Genomic DNA, 23,387 nt, shown 5'->3' with positions numbered 1-23,387 from the left:
TTGAAGCGTTACGGTTCGTCGCGATTTGGATTCGGACTAAGGTACAGGCCCTCAATAGTTCCCCCGGTCGAAGTGTGTTTACATTGCTTGCAAACTAAAGTGAGTTTACAGCCGACTAACTGAATCATCATGATTCTGCTCAACAGCTCGTGTCGCACCTGAGCCCTAATTTAATTGGCAGAGTGTTTAAATTTGAAAATGAAACATAAGTGCTTAAAAAAAATCAAAAGATAATTTAAAATAAAATATTTCAATCGGGATTTTTCTTACAAAATAAGAACCTTTTGTAGTGATAATAACCCTCTGTAGCGCATAAAGTACTTTTAAAAGCTTAATGGCTTAATTCGAGAATAAATTGCAGGCTTTTAAATTTGCAATGATTCATTCGAAATAAAGGATTACCATTTCAATGCTTTTTACTTTTTCTTTCATGTTTATAATATTATTTAATGTTTAAATAAGAACAAACAACATTTTTTAAATACCTTTGTTTACATTTATTCAAAAGTGTAGCATTTTATTTTGTAGTAAATAAATTTCAAAGCTAAACCTATCAGGACTTTAAAAAGTAGTGTTCCAGAAGAAACTTTTTCGTCGGAAAATCTTTTTTCTGGCTTAAAAATACAATGAATGTGGGCTGGTTGACCCCCGAAAGATAACATTCAATGAAAGTCACCCACAAAATTCTTTACAGTGCAAACACGGTAAAATTCATGAAAAACAAACAAAAAGCGACAAAGTGAAATTAACAAAAAAAATAAACACAAGAACGGAAAAGTGCAAACAGAGGGCCACGAGCCAAGGCCGAAGTACAAACGACGCGCCCAAACAAATAATTTGAAATTAAAACTAACACGGAGAGCAGAGCCATCGGATCGGATCGGCGGACAAGGAAGTTTTAGCCGGAGTTTGTACGTGATTTTGCTTTTAGAGCTACATTGTATAATATTTACCGGCAGATGTTCAAAATCCTTGCCGCTATATATAGTATTATCCCCTTCTGCTGGCTTTCGGCACTTGAACTTTACTTAGCATCTTGTGGTTTTCCCTCTCGTTCGGCTTTTTCCCCGCTTTTCCTAGCTCTTTTTTTTTGGCTTAGCTCAGCGCTTCAAGTGGCGCACAAGAGCTTCGATTTTCCAACTGAAGGTATGGCCCTGAGTGTGTATGTGTGTGTGTATGGCTGGCTGATGTTGTCACCCACGAGGAGAGGCCTTAAGCGCTTCACTTTACATAGCAAAAACTAGAAGATTGAAGAGATTAGGCCCACCATCCAACCATATGCACCCAACCACCCACTGCCCCCAACGACCTGCGAGATCTTGGCCAGCATGTTTTTATACACCTAACAAAACATTAAAGCACTGATTTCAAAATTTAAAAAAAAAAGCTTCATTCAAACATGCTCGCAGCATTTAAAATAGAAATTTTATGGTATACTGTGTGCTATTATTTACTTATTGCCCAATAACTTGTACTTTATTGCTGTTCAATATCCAAAACTTATGGCTTCCCTTACATTTTTTTATTATAGAGAAGGGGGTAATATTTTTCCCACATTTTGTGGTAATTTTCCATGGCTTAGCGTTTTTTTTCTGTGTGGATTTCACACTCGCACCTTCTTTGCTCTGTGATTTGTATGCGTTCGCCGCCTTCATCGTGGCCCCAGCTAATGTTGGCTTTTGCTTTGCCCTCGAGCAGGGGGGCTTTGGATGGAATGGGTGGAGTGGGTGGCGATGGGGCGTGACACAAGGCAGAGGGGGCCACAGTTAACTCCGCCATAACCCCCGTCACCCAACACTAAAGCCCTCGCCATGTCGCCCACTCTTTCGCTTTGAGCAAGACGGCGTGTTTGTGGCATAAAAATAAAGATAAATGCGAGTTCTTTACAACGCAGCGCCGCACACTTTGAGTCGGGCGCCATGGGCCCCCCTGGAATCCCCCTTTGGTTACGCCACTTCACCCTACTCGAAACCAGGCAGTGTGGCCAGTGCGTGGAAAAGTTGGCCAAAGTTTGCGAAATGCGAAAATAAGTTCACTCAAATTGCGGTAAATATGTGCAAGTATTTCAACTGAAGAAAGTCTGAGAATCAGTGAATAATTTTGCAATCAGTATTAAAACTATGCACACCAAATATGTCTATAAATAGCAATCATTACGTATTAAAAAACTTATACTATCCGTGGTACAAATTGCTAAATATTTAGCTTCTGCACACTTTTAATTAAAATGAGGCAACACTTCAATTGGGAAACCGGGTTTCCCAACATGCTGGCCACCACTGTGCAAGGACACACCTTGTTTTAAGGTCCTGGCTGAGGTAGTTCAAAGGGGGAGAGAAGTGGGGGTGTTATTTTGGGTGGCCCTGTGGCTGCTATCAAAAAAGCGTCACCAGCAGGCCAAAAACTTGTGGATGGAGTTGGTCTAGGAGAACAGGGGAGTGGAGTGGTTTTTGCGGTTGCGAGTTTTGGATTTCTTCTTCTTTCAGCCTTTTTCTCGGGCTCTGTGAGTTTATGTCTCTGTGTGTGTTACCCCAAAAATGCGACCAAAGGAGAGCTACAAAAAAGCAGACACACATTTCTAAATATAAAGGGGGGAAATTGAAGGAGGAATGTTGCTTTGCATAGAGCGAAAATGTTTTTCGCTGTGTTTATCTGCAGCGGCCCATCTACATCGCCTTTTCCCAGCTCTGTTGATATTAGAGTTTGTTTATGGCCCCAGTGAATATGTATGTATTTTTGTACCCAGCACTCGTAGACTTCCGAGGCATCAAGTATTCGAAAAACTGGAGCAACGGTCGCATTTTTTCTTTGAAGGTCTTATATATTGTGTGTTTCAAATGGAAATACCAGACATATTTCCCAAACAAACTATATAGACAGATTTTAAAATAAGTCGACCCTTTTCGGTATTTGCCCAAAAAGTAGGCAACGCATTTTTCCGGATGATTGCCAGGTATTTTGCGTTCGAGGCAGTGTCCCCGTTTTTTTGTGTGTGTGTGTGTGTGTGTGTGGCACGCTTCGTCGCATTTTAAATTAAGCTTCATTTTTATTTCTATTTACATTTTGCTCCTTCACATCGTTTTTTTTGCTCCTCTTCTTCGGTTGCTGCAACTGTTTGCCAAAGAGAAAGCAGCAGCAAAGTTTTTCCAGACATAGAGGACCACGCCCCCAGCCCACTTTTTTATTTGTTTTTCATTTTCACTTTTATTATTCCAGCATTTCTACAATATTTTTGTTGATGCCCTGTTGTTGGTCTTATTTATTTTCGGCTGCGCCAAGTGAAATGTTTGATTTATTTTTTATTTGCCATTGAACGTGTTTATTTATGTGTTCGCCCTGCGTTTTTTGCTACTTGGCTCTTTTCAGGCTTACTCCACTCCATTTTCGTATTTATTTTTTACTGTTCCTTCCGTTTATTTGCCATTTTCGTATGCCTCTTTTTGTAAGCTGCAGTAAATTGGGAAATTTTTAAGTGTTTTATTTTTACTTTTTTGGTAAGCCGGAGTAAGATTTGTTTCATTTTGGGAATTAGCTTTGTGAGAATGATTTATGACAGGAAGCAGAAGGGGGCGGTTGAGCGTTGATCTCATTCTGGATTACAGAAATGAGTTTTTTTATTTGAATATACAATTTTCGCATAAAGAATTTTTGCGGATTTAGATAAGCTTTGTCAGAGAGAATATTACATTTTAGCCAACATTTTTGATGCCTAAAATCGACAGCCTCAAATTGAATTGCTTAATTAAACTAATAAAATTGGTATGAAAATCCCAGTACCAAATGGTTTTTTGTTTATTTCTTGATATAAGCTTAACACTCAGTCAATTATTAAAAACCTGTTTGAAAATATGTTTGCTGCTTGAATATTCGTGTTTGCAAAAAGGAAAATACATATTTAAATGAACAGTTTTTTGCACACATTGTGCGATTTTTTTTAGAAAACAAATATCAGTGCTTAAGAGCTTTTAAGAAAAAAGGCCATAAAGTCGCACAAAAATATTGTTTGAACGGACGAAAGCCAAAAAAAAGCAGCAGCTCAAAAGCGAAAACTCATTTCTCAAAAAAAATATGAAAATTTCCACAGTTATCCCTCTTACAGTTTTTCATCTTTGCGCGCGTGTGTGCAGCTCAACCGCAAGAAAATTATGGAAAAACTGGTAGTGCGGGAAGTGGAGCTGCGACAAGTGGGGCTCAGTTATCGGGACTTGCCACGGAGTTGGCTATAAGGAGACTTTAAAAAGCACGAGGGGCCAGAGCAGCCGGAACTAAGCGGATTTTGATTTGTTTTTGCTCGGTGCTGCCAGCCAAACAGCCAAATAAAGAAATGTGCTTAAGTTGTTTGCGTTGAAAAAGTCCCTGATGCTCTTAACTTTTCCCCGACCGTGAAAAGTTTACTTCTTCAAACCCAGAATTGACAACCATTTCGAATGCTGGATAAGAGACAGAACCAACAGACAGACCGCAGAACATAAATATGCTTTTCAATATGACCCCAGCCGCAGCATCAAACTGGATGAGTTTTAATTAATTTCGTCATTACAATAATTAATTGAATGCCAGCTGGGTGGCGCTCAAGGACGAACGGAAGCGCTAGAGGACGGGATGCGCAGCTGCAACAAATTGCAATATATTTTACAGCTACTTAGCCGGCATTACACATGCACCGCAGGAGGCAACTTTTCGACGGCACTGTGTGCGAGTGCGACTAGGTTTGATTTATCGCCAGCCATCGGAGGCCATAAATAAGCAAAACCGAACCGAGAACGGGATCACATGCGTGTGCAGTCCTCGGCGCTTTGGGGGGAAACAAACTAGTAATTTTTCATGTTGCCTCTATCATTTAAAATTGTGTTTTATATTGACAGAGCCTTCCAAACATTTTCCCGTTTAAACAGGCTTTAAAGAGCTATAATGCTTTTTTTATGCAACGGAAATACGACAGTCAGTGTCCACAAAATATTTTTTCTACGCTGTTGAATTTATCCAAATTAAATGGATTTTCCCCACTCAACTATGTTCTCCAACCAGCAGCGTTTGGCAGCGTTTAAGCAGTTAAACTCGAGTTGCCTTACGGCCAAATTCGAATTCAAACGGAATATCTAAGATGGCTCATCTCAGTGGTCATACGAGGCCATTTTGCAGAGCGAGCAGAAAGCGGTTTAATCTGGCAAAATGTGCCTATAAATAGCTCAAGAAATCTCCCTCGCTTCCTTCTCCAGGATTATGGCTTTTCCAGATAAATCTGTCGCACATAAAGTACCACAACGAACGACTGTTGAACTAGATTCAACATTCATTCCCAACTACATATGAGTCTGCACTGAAAGAAAATCTATTGGTTGGGCAGTAATTGAGATTAGAAAGAAAAACATATAAATTTTTAAATATATTAATTCCATAAACTCAACTGCGAAAAATCTCGTTATTTTGTAGATAAACACATAGGATACCAGAGTTTAATTTTAATATGAAATGATATGTTTAGGTAAGTTGCTGCATATTTTTTTGGCAGTGTAAAGTGTAATTCATGGGGCGACTGCCAGTCTTCAGTTGCGTTGACAAACTGCAGAGATAAGCGTGCGAAAGGGAGGACCGACCGAGTACGCAGCGAGTCATGAATGTATGTCCAGCTCGAGTTCCACTCAAGTTGGCCCAATGTGTGTCCCGTCCAGTCCACTGGGCGCAATCAACTGTGAGTTGTCAGCTGCCAAGGACAGTGGTTAAGAAGGGTCCAGGAGGGGGTTAAAGTGGGATTGGCGCGGCGAGCCGCAAATCAATCGGGTCCCCTCGAAAGTCCCAACTGATTTCGGGCTCCAGTGCCCCTCGAAATGCTTTGTCAATTAAGTAATTCCAGGCTTCCTTTATCTGGCCATCAAATTCAATTGCATGTAAAAGTTATTTTACTTTGTCGTCCATTCAATTGGTTCAATGAGTTATGGACGGGCCGACCCGTATAATGGAAATTATTTGATTAGCCGACACAAACACTCGCCCTGCGTTTTAGCAAATATTTCCAAGTGTTGAGTGCACAAATTTGTTGCATACTTTCGACCACTCATCGAGCGAAAAATAATTTTCGAGTGCCAGAAATTCGCTTAACAAGTGTATTTGCCAGTTTATTGTTGTTAAATTCCGAATGTGTGGAATTTCTGATAACGAATTGTGTGTGTGTAGGGCTTTATGTGCATTTTTAATTAATATGTAGCCGGGCATTATAACTTCTATTTGTGCCATCAGATTTTCACAAACAAGTAAACAAATTTTGTAAAGCGAAACCCATTGAAAAAAAGTAATTCGTTTAAACGCATGTATATTTGCCAGAAAGCCAAACAAAGGCAAGTCAGCCGGCTATGGATTTCTACATAAAATATTGTACTGTATATGGCCAGCATGTTTATTTTTCAGTAAATTGATGGCTGCGGTCGCAAAAGGGGGGAAACCGAAAATAAATTCAACTAATAAAATGTATTTTTCCATTTACAGATTTTCAGACGCCATGAGCGCGTATTTATAAAAATAGGAACAGCGAGCGAAAATCAAAATACAAAACTCTAAAGCGAGGAAAAGCCCCAAAAAGGGAAGCTCAGAGCCAGAAAAATGTGGAAAATCTGCATTTTTACATTGGTAATTGCGGTGGCGGCTGCAACAACTAGTGAAACCATAACAAATGACTTAACGGCGAAGGGCAACCAGACGCAGTTGAAAATTTCCACGGAGGCATCGGGGGAAATTGCTGCTGTGGGCGGGTCAACCTCAACGGCCACGCCCACCACGACGGCCACAACGAGCACAACAACCACCCGGGCAACAACTGTGGCCGAGCCAAATGGCGAGGCCCCCGAAATCGGGCTAATGACGTCCCCAGCCCAAAAGGAGGTGCCCGCATCCGATTTGGGTGAATTGGGCGGCATCAAGAATGCCCTGCACCGCATCAAACTGAGCGAGCAGCCAGTGGAAATCACCACCACCACCACCGAGCAGCCAGAGCAGCCAGAGGCCGTGGACCAGGACGAGGAGCAGGAGGAGGAGGAGGTGACCCCCACGATTTCCCCGCTGCAGATCCAAATGCAGGCGGCCGCCTCCTACCAGGTGGCCGAAACGCTGGCCGACCTGAACGACGAGGAGCGGGCCAGGTACGACGCCATGCTGGCCCAGCAGCCCACGGCCAGCAAGCTGAACATCGTGGACCTGTATCCGCTGAAGATCGAGGACCTGCAGCCCATCATCCAGAGCGACAACGACGAGCTGATCAAGCAGAGGACCATCTTCACGCAGCCCGAAAACGCCGAGGAGTACAAGCAGAATCTAATGCCCAACGAGGTGGAGTTCATGGTCAACAAGGAGGTGGACGAAGTGCGGGAGAAGATCAAGATAAACAGGGAGAAGCTAAGCACATCGACTACAGTGAAGCCCACCACCAGCCGACCGCAGCAGGGAACCACGGCTGACTTCACTGGCAAACTGCTGGCCGATCAGGACGATCTCATAACCGAAATCGAGAGCAAGTTCCAGCTGCACGAAACCACAACACTAAAGCCAAGAGTTACTACCATAAAGCATCCGGGAAACACGTTCATCGATCGCCGGGTGAAGAAGAGCTTCGAGTTTCCCATGCAGCACAGGGCCAGCGATGTGATGGCCATGCCGCACATCGACTTCGCCAACACCAAGTTCCAGACGGACGGGGGGATGCCCCCAATCCGCCCGCCTCGCACCCGGAGTTCTCCACCACAAAGTTCTACAACAGCAAGGAGCTGTACAACGAGATGCTGCTGCACAATAAGCGAAAGTTAATGAAGGCTGCCAAAGCTGACGGCAGTCCGATAAAGTCAGCGGAGGATACAACTCGCCACCCGGCAAACTTGAACGTGACGCCAGGAGGGAAAACTTTTAACCCGGCCACCACCACAAGAACAACAGCAACAACAACGACGAGTGGAACCACCACATCAACGAGGACAACAACTACTGAGTCTACTACCGCAGCACCAGCAGCAGCAACAACCACAATAGGAACAACAACGACAACAACTAGAACAACAACCAGTGGCAGACCGACAACGAGCACTGGAAAATATCAGAAGGAGCTTAAGCGTGCCAAATTATTGCTCAAGGCCGTGCTACCGCCGCCCAAGTCGACAAGTGACAAGCCAACGGAGGCGGCAGCAGCAGCGGGGGTGGGGGTGGTGGCAGCCGCATCCTTGAGCACCACAACGATGGCCACTCCGATGGCCACTCCCGCCAGGAGCCGTATGCCAGCGGCTAATCCCACTAAGACCGCCTCAAAGCCAATTGCCAGGCCGCGCATTTTGAGTCGCCTGCAGGAGAAAATCAATTCGCTCGAGTGCGAGATCCCCAATGTGCCGCAGGACTCGCATCTGTGGCGCGGCAACGAGACCCACGAACTGCTGCTCCCGATTGTGGTAAGTCCTCTTGAATAACTATCCACGAGGTTAAGAGGTTAAACCGAGATTAGGGAAACGTTGGCCTTCCCCGCCGGACTGTTCATAATTCAGACTATTATTTTGGCAAGACCAATGGGTTTTATTATAAGTAGAGCATAAATGGGATTTTTTTCACTGTAGTGGGCCAAAGCTTTATCAAAACAATTGAGGTCTTATTAAGTTCTTATCATTAGAGAGACAAAGCGACACACAGAATGCGAAAGAAAAGAAAGCTTAGCTGGCGAATGGCGAATGGAATGGGAACACACGGCGTATGCGTGTTATTCGAGTAAGCGGGTTAAGCAATTAGCTGGTGGTTAGGCGAAAGGCGAAGGGGAAAATAGAAAGGAAAAATGGGGGGTCGGCTGACTAACGGACTCCATTTACATAATACGCCTGCTGACGGCTAATTAGTATGGAGGAAGCTTAGTTTTCGGGGCCTGGGAACCCACGGATTAGCCAAACGGAAACTGGAATCCCTAATGAAGCTGCTGAAGTTGTTCGAAAAGATTGATTGCGGATTGAGTTCGCAGGGCAGCCGAGAAAGGCAAGCCCAGGGATTCTTTTACTTTGCCCACAACAACTGACATTCGATACCCAATTTCCCTTCGAACAACAGGACAGAAACTTGTTAAAACTGTTTGCTCGGCTAATTGAAAACCTTTTAGAGCTGAGACAATTCGGCAGCCAAAAGATCCGAATGGCGGCAGGAGGCAAATAAATAAATAACAAGCACATTCGGAGTTAGCATAGACGGGACAGTTGAGTTGACAAGAAAAGGACATTGGCACAGGAAAAAAGGATTCTCCGAATCGAAGCGAGCCCTGCAAATTTAATCCCCGATAAGTTGGCCAACAAAGGAAAATTATTGATCGTCATCTTATTTGGTCATTTCCTGAGCATGTGTGTGTGTCGTGGGTTTGGAGGCGACTGGAGACCCAAACAAGTTGACCGGAAACAAGAAAACTTTACCCTAGTCCTTATGCAAAAAAGGACAAAACCTGAGGGCGTGTTTACAGTCCGGTTCGGATTTATAGATTTGTTGTAAATACAAGGTAAATTGGTTGAGTTGTAAACAGTAAAAAAAAACACTTTTATTTATAAAAAGTTTTTTTTTAGTAACTCAACGAATATTAATTATTTAAAAGAACATATTAGCTTTCTGTAAAAACAAGTTTTCTAACACTTCAAACGACAACCTTTTAAATGTTTTTCCAAATTTGAAACGCACTGTTGCCCAGCTGAGAAAAGGGTTATCCATTTCTGTATTAAATCGCTTTTGTTGTTAAATCACGAATAAACTAGACAAGGGACTCCGGCCGGAGCTCATCTGGCAAATTCCGAATGGGTCCCAGGACTTCGGTTCGGAGTCAGTTTGCCTTCGTGCACATATCCCTTTCATGTCCTGTTTATATTGACGTAAATCAAGCCATTTGCCTGGCCAAATCACAGCTGCTGCCCCTTTGGCAAATATTTAAATTCATTTGGCAGAAAGCGTTCACCCTTTTCATCGGCATCTGGAGTTATGCGAGTGTGCTTTTCGGGGAAATGGAAAACCTTTGACTAACTGACTGAGGACCGAATGTTTAATTAACATCTGGTGGCCAGCCTGTCTATTCAAAATGTGTTTTTGTGTGTTTCGAACCGAAATACCATTAATTTTGAAGGCCATTTGACGGCAGCTCGGTCCAGATTCGTTTTCTTTTGTCGGCAGGGAAAATAGAGCGAGCAAAGAAGGCAACTAAATTGATTTCCTGTTTACCTTTTGGTCAGCAAATGGCCAAAGGCAGCTCGGCCGTGAATTTAATTAAGGAGCACTGCAGCATTATGCAAACTCTGGGCCACCTGAATGGAAAATACGTATACATTAGGCATTGGCATAATGTGTACCTTGCATAAAATTAATGCAGACTTCCTTTGGGCACTTCAAGGCTCTTTTTCTTTCAGGGACCAGGTACAGAAAAAAGAAAACAATTAAAGAAAACAATCTTTGCATAAAAGGTGAAAGCATTTCTCCAATGTTCTTTTGCTGCGGAGGTTGTGAATTTTCATGACTGAATTTGTTTATTCTTCCGTTTGTTATTTCGGGACTTGTTTTGATGGAATTCTTCCTTCTTCGTTCTCTTTTTCTCCTTTGGCTACTTTTAAACTTATTTAAGTCTCCAAATTTATTTTAGTTTTCCTGCAGAGCTTTTGTTTATTGCTAAACACATAATGTCATAAAAGCCATTGTATGTTCAAAGCATGTTAGTCATTAGTTTCGGCCATTTAAGTACTTAAAATATTCCATGCGTGAAGTTGCTACTGATGCTTACAATTACATAGAATGTCGAATATTTGTGGTATTAATTTCAACAATTTGCCTGTTTTCAAAAAGAAACAAGGACGACAAACGAAACTTGTAAATATATACGAGGAATAAAAATGGAAATTTATGCCATTACCTATTGCGGTGTTCATAAAAAAGAGCCGACCACAAAACACGCATGAAATGCCATGTGACCCAAAAGCAGGGACGTTTCCCAATGGGGCAAGAGTCCCCTTTTAGATGTAAATATGCAGCTTTTTCCGAGCTGACCGACATACAATGTGGATTTTTATGTGCGTAGAGACAGGCCATTAAAATGCCATAAATTTTGAGCTCCGACAAATCCCCTCCGAAGAGTAAAAAGCGGTATAAAAAAGGCGGTAGGCAAACTAAACCGCTTCAAATTGCGCAAAAATATGCTAAAATTGCCGGACATAGAAACGAAGCATATAAAAAAGGGCAGGGATGACCGCAGAGTCCAGTTCGGGCTGTGGATTATTTTTTTATATTATTTTTATTCGTATACCGATTGTGACGTGCCCCACTGGAGGCTTATGTCTGTGGCTTAACCCAAATTAATAAAAATTTGGCAACATCAAGTGGATCCCCGGGCATATGTTAGAAACTTTGCTAATATCCACCCCAAATGAACCTTTTAGCTGGAAGTTTATTAGATTCGGGCTGCTGCCTATGTAAATTTGTTTCTGCCACAAAACTAAACTGACTTAAAAGGGACAAGCTTCGCTAGGCTTTAGACAATGTTACCGAAGTGAAATTATAAAACTTGCTAAATAATTCAGTTTCCGTCGGCTGCAAAACCGCAGCCGACAGGCAAACCTTTTAGGCGTCTTTTACAATGATTTAAATAAATAATTTCGGGCCCCAATCTGTTTTTCTTCAGACCATGGAGCACTGTAAACAGGATGAGCGCTGCATACCTAATGTACTCACCTGGCGGGGTGAGGCGGAAATCCAGTCTGGCGACATTCTAATTGTGGAAATCAATGACGCCATGTTAAATCCATCCCACGAGCCGAACAACACGAGCAGGTAAGAATATTTCCCCTTAAATTGTATTTGTTGGGAACGAGAAAATGTGAACAGGATGAAAAATAGTCAGGGAAAACAAGCAAACAGCTTGCCAAAATAAGTTTTAAACGCTTCAGCGTTAACTAATGAAAATAATTTAAAACACAATCGTTTCGCAGCTGCTCTCAGTCTACTTTTTGGTTTTGTTTTGTCAGGTGTCAGGTGTTTAAATCTGAAAAAACTGTTTCCGTTTGATTGATCATCAATTTTTTTAACTTAAGCCAAAAGAAACACAGTGAAATGCATTTAACTAAAAAGTAAAATAAAATAAAAATAAGCGCTTAATACGTCAAAAGATTGCAAAAAAAAATTGTCTACCTCATTATAATCAGTTTTTTTTTGGCTGACTAATTTTAGTACTTTGGTTAACTCTAGATTTAAAATACTTTTTTAAGATAACACTGATAGCTTGTCTTAAACAATAAAGTCCTTGACGTTGTACGAAAAACCAGAAGTATCAATTTACCGTAGATAAGGGCTCCAATTACATAATCCCCATTTTTTTTGGCGCCATTACTGGCTGGAAACGTTGCTAAGTTAGCGCAGTAAGTCAACCTGACTGCTGGCAGTGATGTATGTAGTTGATCAAAGCAAGTGACTGGGGTCCCCGGAAAAACTGTCATTATGAGCCATCAGCAACATCATCAACAGCAGCCATGGCCACAGCAGCAATAGCAGTGGCAATAGAACGACAGCAACATCCACGTCACGACAGCAACATCAACAGCAGCAACAGCAACATCAACAGCAGCAACAGCAACAAAAGCAGCAACACTTACTAGCAGCAACTGCTGCCTCATCATTGAGCTCATCATGTTGCGACCCTTTCAGCAAACACCTGAGCTTACTAGAAAAACGGGGGAGTCCTCTGAACTTACCCCGAAAAAAAGAATAAAATCACTTCTTTATTTTTACACCTAGTTGGCAGGTTGTGGGCGTTTGGTTGAGCATTTCTGTTTTTTTGTTTTTATTTCCAGTTAAGCGCTTTAATGCGCAGTGAAACGTGTTTGTTCGGGGGCTTATTATATAATAACGTCCATTAAGGACCTTTATTGATTTTTCTTCAGCACGTCTGCCTGCGTCGAGGAGCTAAAGGAGTTAGAGGGAATAGTTGTTGGTCCCAGACACGTATTGCCATTATCATGCCCTTTTTACAGTTTATTAAATTGTTTTCTCTTACTTAACTGTCGCAGTCCAAGTCTCCTTGTTGACCCTTTCCTTTATTTCTGTTCACAAATTTTTATTTCGGTTTTGTTTGTTTCACGACTCTCCTACAAACTGCGCATATAAATTTGATGCCAAACAGTTTTCAGAGCACAGCGAAAAAATCTTAGAAATTTATATGATTATTTTGTAATGTGTTAATCACCTGAATACAATTTCTTTGTTTTATACATGCAATTTATTCTTAAAGCTTAAAGGAACTCCTATGTTCGTGTAAAACATAGTTAGATAATGCAGTTTTGATTGGTATTTTTTTGTCTGCGTGTAGTCCTAGTTGTTGACCATTAGTCATTTGGGCGGGACGTACACACACCACAGCTGGCTGACCCTTTTTGCCATGGCAATTATCACGTTTCCCTCGGTTTTTGCTATCATTTCTGCCCCGGCTACCCGGCTGCCGCACACATTTTTTGCTCTTTTTAATTTAGCCCGGTTGCTCGGCTGGCTCTTATCTTATCGCTTGATAGATGCCGCCGCCACCCATCACAAAGTTTTTCCCGTTTTTCACCCCCAAAAGGAAGGAGCGCAGCGAAAGAAAAATTAAAATTCATTTGTCGAACTTTGGGGCAGACATCAAACGCGACCGCGCTGGAAATTTTCCGCCTTTTCCGTATACTCGCATTTCTTTTTTTCATTCTTATTCAGCCCGCGGCTTTGGCAACTCGAAATGCCTGGCATAAGTTCCGATTTCGCAACTTTCCTCGGGCAAAATAAGACCGCAAACAATCGAGTTAGTTGGGGAGTGAAAGTGATGCGGAGTATAGCGCACAATTGAGCGCCGAGCCCGCAGAGGAAACTTCCCGCCAACTATGAAAATGAGATGTCAAAAAGTTTTTATTATCGATTTAATATGTACGTATGAGGTAGTATGTGTGTGTGTGTGTGTGTGTAGCCAAGTTAACAAATGCAATAGCAACAAATAATAATGGAACGGTGAAGCCAGGAAAACGTAGTGGGTAGCAAATAGATTGGCGAAGCTGGCGGTAGTGAAAACTTTGCGGGGCCGCAGTTTTCTAACAAGTTTTCCCTGCCGTATTTTCCCCACCAAATCGTATACGTGTGGTTGAAAAACTGCAAACTTGGTAACTCTATGAGGTGTCTTGCCAGTTTGTGTCTATGTTTGCTACTGGAGATATAGAAAATGTTTCCGAGGAGTGCAAAGTTGAGTAACAAAGCTTCATACGAACAAAAGTGGGAACACAACTTTCTATTTCTATTATTTTTTATCATGTAGAAAATCCGAGAGAAAGTAATGCATATAAAGTATATTAATAAGCGCTGCTGGCTTGAAATTTAAAAAACAACTTTTGCTCACCTATCTGCACTCCATTAATAACTTCTTATTTACTGAAAGCCCGCAGAAGGCAACCGCAATAACCGCCTGGCAACAGGGAAATTAGAAGGAAATCCTCCGACTCTAGAATCCTCCGACTAAAACCCTTTTGCCGAGGCAGCCGCCCTGCTCCGACTAATTTCATTTCCGTTTTCGTGCTATTTAATTTCCGCTAGCGCACAAGCGAGAGAGCAACTGCTTATAAATAAATTTCAATTAATTAAGCACATAGACGCAAATAAGGACTTAGAACGTATTTGCTCCGCCGCCGTCTTCGGTCATATTTATAAGTTAAACAAGTTAGGCAAACAGACGACATTTGACGTGGCTGCCACCTAACTCCACCGCTCATCCTGCATGTTTGTGTCTATTTTTTCCGCTCCACTCTCACCTGGATTCCGTATTCTGGATGCCGGAATCTGGCCCAATAAACGTCAACGAGCAGCGCGGTACATGCCACACAGGTGTATCAGGTGACTCGTTCCGGCCACGAACACTGCGACGTCACCGAGGGCGTCCTGCTGGATATCACGCCGCTGGTGGTCGACGGCAGGAAGCTGGTTACCCTGTACGATAAGGACCTCACCGAGGGAGTTAACTTGCTAATTGGTGAGTAGACCCCCACCCCCTCTCACTACCCCACTCCTTCCTCCTTTGGGCTGTGCCAACTTTGCGGTTGGCGTGGTTTTCGTGGCCGTAACATCCGGCTAGCTCGTCGATAAAGAGCAGCTCTAATTAGACCGGTTGGTTTTCTGTACATTTTTAAGATTTTAACTAAAGCAAGGAACATTTTTTGGTTTTCAAATCTGTTATCCAATAAGGGAAACCCTTGTTTTCATAGTTAATTCCAAAACGTTAGTCAGTGGATAGAAGTGTATGCTTGTATCACTCAGTTTGAATTTTAAAATCTTTTATCTAAAAAAGTAAATAAAAAAACAATTTCAAATCTTTTATCTGAATAAGTAAATAAATAAACAAAATAAATGTTATGACATTCGAAGACAATATAACTTTTTTTTGGCATTCTTTTTCAAACCAAGTTTCTTTCAAAACCTTCAATAAATATTCTTTTTTATTTTTGGCTTAAGCACTTAAGATATATCTGTTACCAGGCTCAGAGGCTTATTCTTATCTTCTCCTAGATTTGTTTTCATAACTGCCTAGGTGAAATGTTCCCTGAAGAGCTATCACCACCTGGTGATAGGCTCCTCAGTTGCCCAGCGAGGGTATTCCATCTTCATTTAGTCGGTATCAATGGCATCTCTTGTCAGGGAAGACGGCCTTCGGGAGCCATTTTCCCCTGTTTGTGGTTCCCCTTTGGCCTATTAAAGGAATTTTTTCCGCATCCCCTCCCCAGAGTCGTCGTGTAGCCTTAATTAATACGGAACCCTTTTTTTCTTTTTTGTTTCCGTCCTGCCCTCCAGTGGTGTCCGAGTTGTGGGGAGCGCAGTGTGTGCGCCTGAAGGTGACCACCAAAACGGACAATTGCGGCGATAACGCGGACTGTTCCGGCAAGGGAGTCTGCTACTCGAATTCCGGGATGGAGGAGTTCGAGTGCCAGTGCTGCAGCGGATTCGCAGGACCGCACTGCGAGGAGATCGATGCGTGCAACCCGAGTCCTTGCACCAACAACGGCATCTGCGTGGACCTCTCCCAGGGGCACGAGGGCAACTCGTACCAGTGCCTCTGTCCGTACGGTAGGGTCACTGCCTCCCAGCCTCATTAGTCCCCCCGTTCTGCGATAATGCTATTTATGTACCACTATCCCTCCACTCTATCTTCGCAGGATATGCGGGAAAGAACTGCCAATACGAGTCGGATCCCTGCAATCCCGCCGAGTGCATGAACGGCGGCAGCTGCGTGGGCAACTCCACGCATTTTCGGTGAGTCGCAGGCAAACAAAAGATGAAAAGATGGCCAGAAAAGGCAGAAAAAGAGAAGAGAAGAGGCTTAGATGCACTCGCAAAAAATTACCAGTAGATAGAAGTTGTTTTAAAGATAAAAATTACTTTGAATTTATTGCACTTAAAATATAATACATAATAATACCTACATAATGACAGGCCTAAGATTAGACAATTTTATGACTGCTAATAAAATATAACCTTTATTTATACATACCATACCTTCTTTATGGTTACTACTGTAGAACAAGTTATAAAATATTCAGGGGCCATTACATTTTTTTCCAACCGATAATAACTTTATGCATAAAGTGACTTCATAAACTGTAGCCCATTTGATCTAAGTGCAGGGCACACATTCGGTCGGAGGAGCACCAGAGGCAGCTTTCATTCAATTATCCCGGCCATTGTTCTGCGGTTCTGTCTAGCCGCCGCCGTCTGTGTTTGCTCATAAATGTTGACTTTTGTCGCATGTTCAGAAATTGCTCCGTTTTACCATTTTCCCTCCGATTCAGTGATGTTTTGTGCTACTTTTCTTTTTTTTTTTTTTTGCAACTCTCTGCCGTATTAACCTCCCTTTGTTCGCCGCCTCTGCAGGTGCGACTGTGCGCCCGGGTTCACAGGACCTCTGTGCCAGCACAGCCTGAACGAGTGCGAGTCCTCGCCGTGTGTGCACGGCATCTGCGTGGACCAGGAGGACGGCTTCCGATGCTTCTGCCAGCCAGGTGAGTAAATGCGGCCAGCAGTTCCAGCCAAATAAACGCAAATTGCCTTCATTCTTTTGTTGATTCGCCGGCGAAATCGCTCCCATAATGCCAATATTTTCTAAGTTATCATCGTGCAAATTTCACACAGCGATTGTTGGCTTTCTGCCTGATCTATTTTATATTGCATTTTTTGGCTTGTAACTTGTATTGGTAATAGCTTTGGCTTAGGTGGTTGGCCACTGAAGGTATTAGCTTACAATAGAAATGTTAAATATTAGTTTCACACAAAAAAATTTTCTTTTCATACAAAATATATTTATTTTATTTTATAAGTACCTATTAATGTTCAACGGGTAAATTCAATTTTGAGGGTGACGCAAGATGGATTTCCTTTTTCTCACCGACAAAAATCCACGTGCTTTGAGGCAATCAAATTTCGCTTTGGCAATCGAATTGAAATCTGCGCAAATCAAAAATCTACATCGCAGCTCATAAATTATTTCATTGGCACAAACACAATTTGCATAAATCGCACCCAATCACAATGAAAGTAAATGTAGGAAAAAATCACTGAGACAGGGACGAGGGCAATTCCTGGAAGTCGAGACAGAAGCGTCTCAGTCTCAGTCTGTCGCCCAGCCAGAGGAGCATTTCCCACTTCCCATTGAAATTTCCATTTCATTTACTTTGCACATTTACATTACCCACAACCTTTTCAACCTCCCCCCTTCTTTTCTTTTTTTTTATATTTTTGTTTCCTTCTGCATTCCTGTCTCGCAGGATTCGCCGGCGAGCTGTGCAACTTCGAGTATAATGAATGCGAATCGAATCCGTGTCAGAATGGCGGCGAGTGCATCGATCACATTGGCAGCTACGAGTGTCGCTGCACGAAGGGCTACAGCGGCAACCGTTGCCAAATTAAGGTGAGTAAAAAATGCCAGAACTCCCACTTGACGCTCACTTTGCTCGCACCGAACTTGGGGATGCCTTACAAAAATCATTGAGCTGACAAAATAATAAAAGGAATGTGTAAATGCTATACATAAACTACGGAACGAGAAATAAGTTACAAAATTAAACGAAAATTAGAATATTGGCATAATACTGGAATACCAGGGCCAATAACTAACTTACTTTTCCAAGTTTTCCGATGTTTTGCCAATAGGAGACCTACTTCTAGAGGTCCACGTCCCTTTACTTTGGTAATTTTAGCCCAATTTTAAAGTGGCACACCTCTAAATCTTAGTAATCAGACGGTCGATATTTTGACCCCTGTTCATGTCAGATTTTTCCAAGTTTTTCCGATTCCACATACATACCTTCAATTGTTTGTGTTCCGGTTATTAAATTCAAAGTTTTCTATTTACTTCAAAAACATGTTTGGCCCCTAACATGCGGAGCACTTAAGATGCTTGCTAAACAACCCACGCGAAGTGTGAACACAAGACTTATAAATCTGCAATGAAAAAGAAGCCCCAAGAGTGCCCATTAGTTGATTCGGGCTCCCCGAGATAATCAATATCTTGTATTGAAAACAAATCCCGCGACAATTCCCCGATGGGAAAGTGCAAGGACTCCAGCCAGCCGGCAGTTGTCTGCGGAACTTGAATGGATATTGATTTAATTTGCTCAGACCGAGAATCGCGCACACAGGCATGGGAAATGGGATTGGGTGTGTATGTGTGGGTGTGGGGCAGAGTATCCTTGGGATACGAATGCTGGGCAAATACATTTTTGAATACGTAATGAAGTTCCAGCCCGGCTGCTCCTCATTCGACTCTTTCTACTCTGCCACAATATGCTTTGATTTGTGCCCGTTCTCAGTGCTCTGTGTTGTGTTTTCTAGGTTGATTTCTGCGCCAACAAGCCTTGCCCCGAAGGACATCGCTGTATTGATCATGGAAATGATTTCAGCTGCGAATGCCCAGGAGGTCGCAACGGACCGGATTGTAATCAAATGCCACGAACGGTAAGTCATGATTTATGCAGTTCTGCTTTGGTTTCGCTTTTTCGCTTTTCTGTTTCGGTTTTCGGTTCTTTTCTTCGCCAGAAGTCGCAAAAATGCCAGCGCAATGCCATAATTGTAGCCAAATTTTCTGGCTAACTGCTGCGAAATTGCATACACAATTGTTTGCACGGCTGCTGCTGTGCATTTTTAAACTGATTTACGAGCTCGGCGTGTCGGCCTCTAATGAAAAGTCCGTGTTTGCCTCTCACTGAAATTGATATTCCGTGTAGATGCCTTCCGCTTGTTTGCCCTTCCTAATCAATTCCTATTCAGGCCAAGTTAGTTCATAAATTGAGTTAGCCCCACTTGCGGGAGACCTAACTCGAAAAGAATTTAATAAACGCTCAATGGACTTGATAATTTGTGGTGCTAAAATAAAACTTAACAAAATGTACATAAATTAAGCGGCCAGGCGCCATAATTAAAGCTTTGTGAAAATGATGGACACGCTGACTAACCGCGACTGCTCCAAGGACCTCCAAGGATCCGCAGAACACTGTCATTATACAGGGGGTGATAAGAAGAGTGGGGGGTCAGGGGGTCAGGGAGGTGGTGGCGTTGAGGGGGCGTGGCAGGAGCAGACCGCGGCTGGAAATTGCGGCTGCCAGTGGCTCGTGGCTCCTGTTGGGGAAGGCAGCAAAATTAATTACATTCTACATGCCAGGCACACACACACAGAAAGTGGAAGAATGGAGGCAGCTCCTCCATTCTAATTGTTAGTTGGGTGTGGTTAGATGATAGCGAGCTCCGTGGGGCACAGATATAATACGGAGAATGCTCCTCTCCATTTGGGGCGCACAAAAGTGTGCTACAAAAATAATGCTTGGGAATTTAAGAATGGAAATCGTTGCTTATGGTTTATTATCCAACATTCAAGAGGGTGTAGCTTGCAGCAAGAGTATTTGATAATGTTTTTGCTTATAGTACTTTTAAATTTTTATAACAGAGTAAGTGAGTACCATTAATTGAAAGTACCATTAATTGAAATGAGCGATAACCAAAGGCACTATTTTTTCGTTGTGCACTTTTTGCCAGGGGATTCCCCACGCACGCCGCCACTCATTCACCATTGCGTTCATAACTTTCAGTACTTCCAGCAATGCAACGTGAACCCGTGCACCCATGGCGGCACTTGTTGGTCCAGCGGCGATAGCTTCTACTGCGCCTGCCGTCCCGGCTACACAGGAACCATGTGCGAAGGTGAGTTGCCCGGGGGCGCTCCGGTCCCCGAAAGTCATTTACTTGATTAGGGCCATCAGCACGGCCCGGGGAAAATATGTTTCCCTCGGCGGCTATCTAACTTTTTTTCGCCCGCTCCTTCTTTTCCGGCCTTTCCGCAGATGAGTTCGTGGTGGAGACGGTCGTTAGTTCCAGCGAATTTATTGTGGACGATGCGAACGCTAGAAATTTTAATGACAAAACTTTCGGTTCATCGGTTGTGCTTAAGAGTCCCATTGAATTGCATAATGCATATTTTGCGGCCGGAGTCCTGGCAGCCGCCATTTTCATCGTTGCCGTTGTGGTAAGTTGCCCCGAACAGCCCCGAACCACCCCGAAAAGCACCGAAAATCCTGGAGTATCCGTACAAGTTGCCACCAACCAACCATCCAACCAACCAACCAACCGACCAACCGACCGAACGGGGGAAATTGTACTCTGCGGTTATGCAAAGTACGCGCAATGGCATTGCATATTCATTTCGATGTTGGCAAAATGGTTCGAGCGAGAGGCTTTAACCAAAAGCCCAATCGCCTCGACCCGTGGCTTAAAGTGGATGCAAATTTATACAATTGGTGTCCGCTCACAATGTGTGCTCCTTCAAGTGGAGAGCGGAGTCCATGCCAATTTATTGGAAGCCCTTGCCAAATTAATGCAAAACTTATAAAGTCCTGTATTGGACAGGTTAATGTCGAAAGTTTAAGTCGGGTTATTGAGTGGGAAAAGTTTCACCATATCTTAAGGGATAAGTGCCCACTACAGTCTTCTTTAATTTTTGCATTCCCGTTAAAGTTTAGTTAATATGTATAGAATCTTAAATTTAGTTTTATAGCCACGTATCCCTAACTCCCTCCAGTATTACGAGCCAATCCATAACCATTTACCTAACCCTCGTGCACACTTACCTCCATTGCAGGTCACCATTTGCCACTGCAAGGTCAATCAGACGTATCGGAAATTCTCGACACGTTCCACGTCGTTCATACCCATCCTGGGCTTCAGTCGCCGGCCGAAAATGCAGGGCAAGCTCAATAAACACTGGCTGAGTGGCAAGGGAGCGGCCGCGGCTGGCGGTGGCAACAATGTGGCGCCCGCGGGTGGACCGAGGGGCGGAGCGGGGTCATCGGGAGGGGGAGTGGGAGGGGGAGCGCAGCAGGGCACTCGCCACCTGCCAGGACAACCCCAGACGCAGACCACGCAGACCACGCTGGGCGGGCAGCTGCAGGAGCGACCCTTCCAGCGGCACCTGGCCATGAACCTCGAGAACGACATGTACTACACGGTGGACTTTAGCGAGAACTCACAGCACTCGCCGTTGATACAGTGAGACCTGGCTGGCAGCGGCAGCGGAAGCGACGGATGGCTAGTCAAGTTCACCCCACACAAGGAGGAGTGAGTGGAGTGGGCTGGTGGGTTGGGTTCGGGTGATTGTGTAATTATCTCTGATGCTACTCGTTGAATATTTCAAATATTGAACAGTATTCGATAATAATAAACTAAAGACGTGTGTGAATTAACTTTACAATTATGAATCCGGCTAATGCAAACACAAATATGTATGGTTAATACATGTATCTCTGGCATAACTAGGCTTAGCATACTTGTTTATCGGGGTTTATTTTGGCTGAGCACACACAAGCACACTGATACGGAAAGGATAATGTTTGATTATAAAACACAGCGCAGCAAGGGAGATCATCAAGAATTATGTAAATGTTTAATGTGCAACTTGAACTAAGTCCGCTTTTCTCATCCCGATTGCCTTAGTATATGAATTTTGCGCATTTGTTGGAGAAAACATAAATTTATGTTGGTTTTCTCATGTGGAATTGTTTTATGTTTGGCCCGAAGACGCAGATATGGCTGGCTCTTGGCTAATTGTGGCCATAAAACCCCCATCAATTTGCTATGCAAATGCCCAGCCCGAAAGTTGGGTTTATAGGTGCGCATTTGCATATGGACATTTCAAGCAGATTAAATGATTTGCCTGGCCAAGAGCAAAATGCTCGGTTGCTCAGTAATTTTAATTAGTTTAAGTTATCCTTGGGATACACAGAACTTTGCCCCGACATCAAAGAGAGCCGAAACTAATTATGTTCGCCAGGCCAAAAATATATAACACTCTAATGAGCAACAGAAATAGAATTTGATAGCATTTAATAAAGCATGCTTCTCACCGCATTTTCATTTGCAAATGTTTGCAATTAGTTAAATAATAATGAAGAGAGCACGGGATTCTATTGTGTTGCGACGAAATAAATTCAATTGAATGTCGCAAATTTTGGAATTTTATCAACTAATTTCCGGAAATGCAGTTTAGTTTAGTTTTAATTAATTTTGCCTTACCAATCAAATTTACTGGGAATGGGTGATTTAAATTGAATTTGGTCGGGGCAGATATCAGAGATTATTGCTGCTGCTTGCCCCAAATGCTCGATTGTTCGAATGTTCGACCGCAGTCGAAAGTTGTTAGTGAAAAATAATTAGCATAAATTAAAACTCTAGCCACAAAAGTTAATATGTTTTTTGTGCATAAATAATATTTATTTTGAAATCATTTCCATAAATGAATGTGTGGTGTGTGCTGGCCACATTTAGCATATTGCTGTTGATATGTAAACATTAATACTGATCGAATTGCAAGAGGTCGATGTTGATGTTGAACTCAACTGCAATTCAAATCCATTAAAATAAAAACCGAAAAAAAAATCACAAAAAAAACGTAAGGCAAATAAGTGAAATAAATTGAGACTTGATGCATACATTTTTTGCATCAATAATAGATTTTCGTGCAATTTGATATGCAAAGAAAAACGAGATTGTAATTAAAGCGCTATATTAAGTAATAAATAACGATAAACCGAGGCAGGCCGAATCGAAAAGCCACAAATGAAATGCAAATAATATAAAATTAATGGGGAGCCTTAGCCTAAGGAGAAAAACACAGACACAAAGAGAGCAAAGCAAATGCATTACTTTCATTTCAATGAAGATGAAATAAAATTAATAGCAACTTAACCTATGACAGAACACTTGGCATTTTGGGCAATTACAGTTTAATTTTTAAGCCGATCAGCAAAATAAAGTGGAAAATCCAGCGAAACGTGAAATGGCTTGAATTCAATTTGAATGGAATAACAATTACCAGAAAT

General features: G+C 42.6%; 1 protein-coding gene across 1 annotated transcript; it reads left to right on the top strand.

Annotated features, from left to right (window-relative positions):
* Positions 1-23,345, top strand: LOC108094156 (protein HEG). The gene is given in 13 exon segments (XM_043207978.1): positions 1-99; positions 6,484-7,683; positions 7,686-8,423; positions 11,654-11,802; positions 14,844-15,007; positions 15,823-16,095; positions 16,185-16,281; positions 16,900-17,027; positions 17,790-17,932; positions 18,856-18,978; positions 20,106-20,217; positions 20,358-20,539; positions 21,152-23,345. Coding segments are annotated over 12 exon segments (3,606 nt in total). The 5' UTR covers positions 1-99; positions 6,484-6,597; the 3' UTR covers positions 21,563-23,345.
* Positions 23,346-23,387: the final 42 nt, after the last annotated feature.

Source organism: Drosophila ficusphila, unplaced genomic scaffold (genome assembly GCF_018152265.1).
Source record: "Drosophila ficusphila isolate 14025-0441.05 unplaced genomic scaffold, ASM1815226v1 contig_412, whole genome shotgun sequence".
NCBI classification, from domain to species: Eukaryota; Metazoa; Arthropoda; class Insecta; order Diptera; family Drosophilidae; genus Drosophila; species Drosophila ficusphila.
The sequence above is the reverse complement of the archived record's forward strand: the minus strand, read 5'-3'. Positions and strand labels throughout refer to the sequence as shown.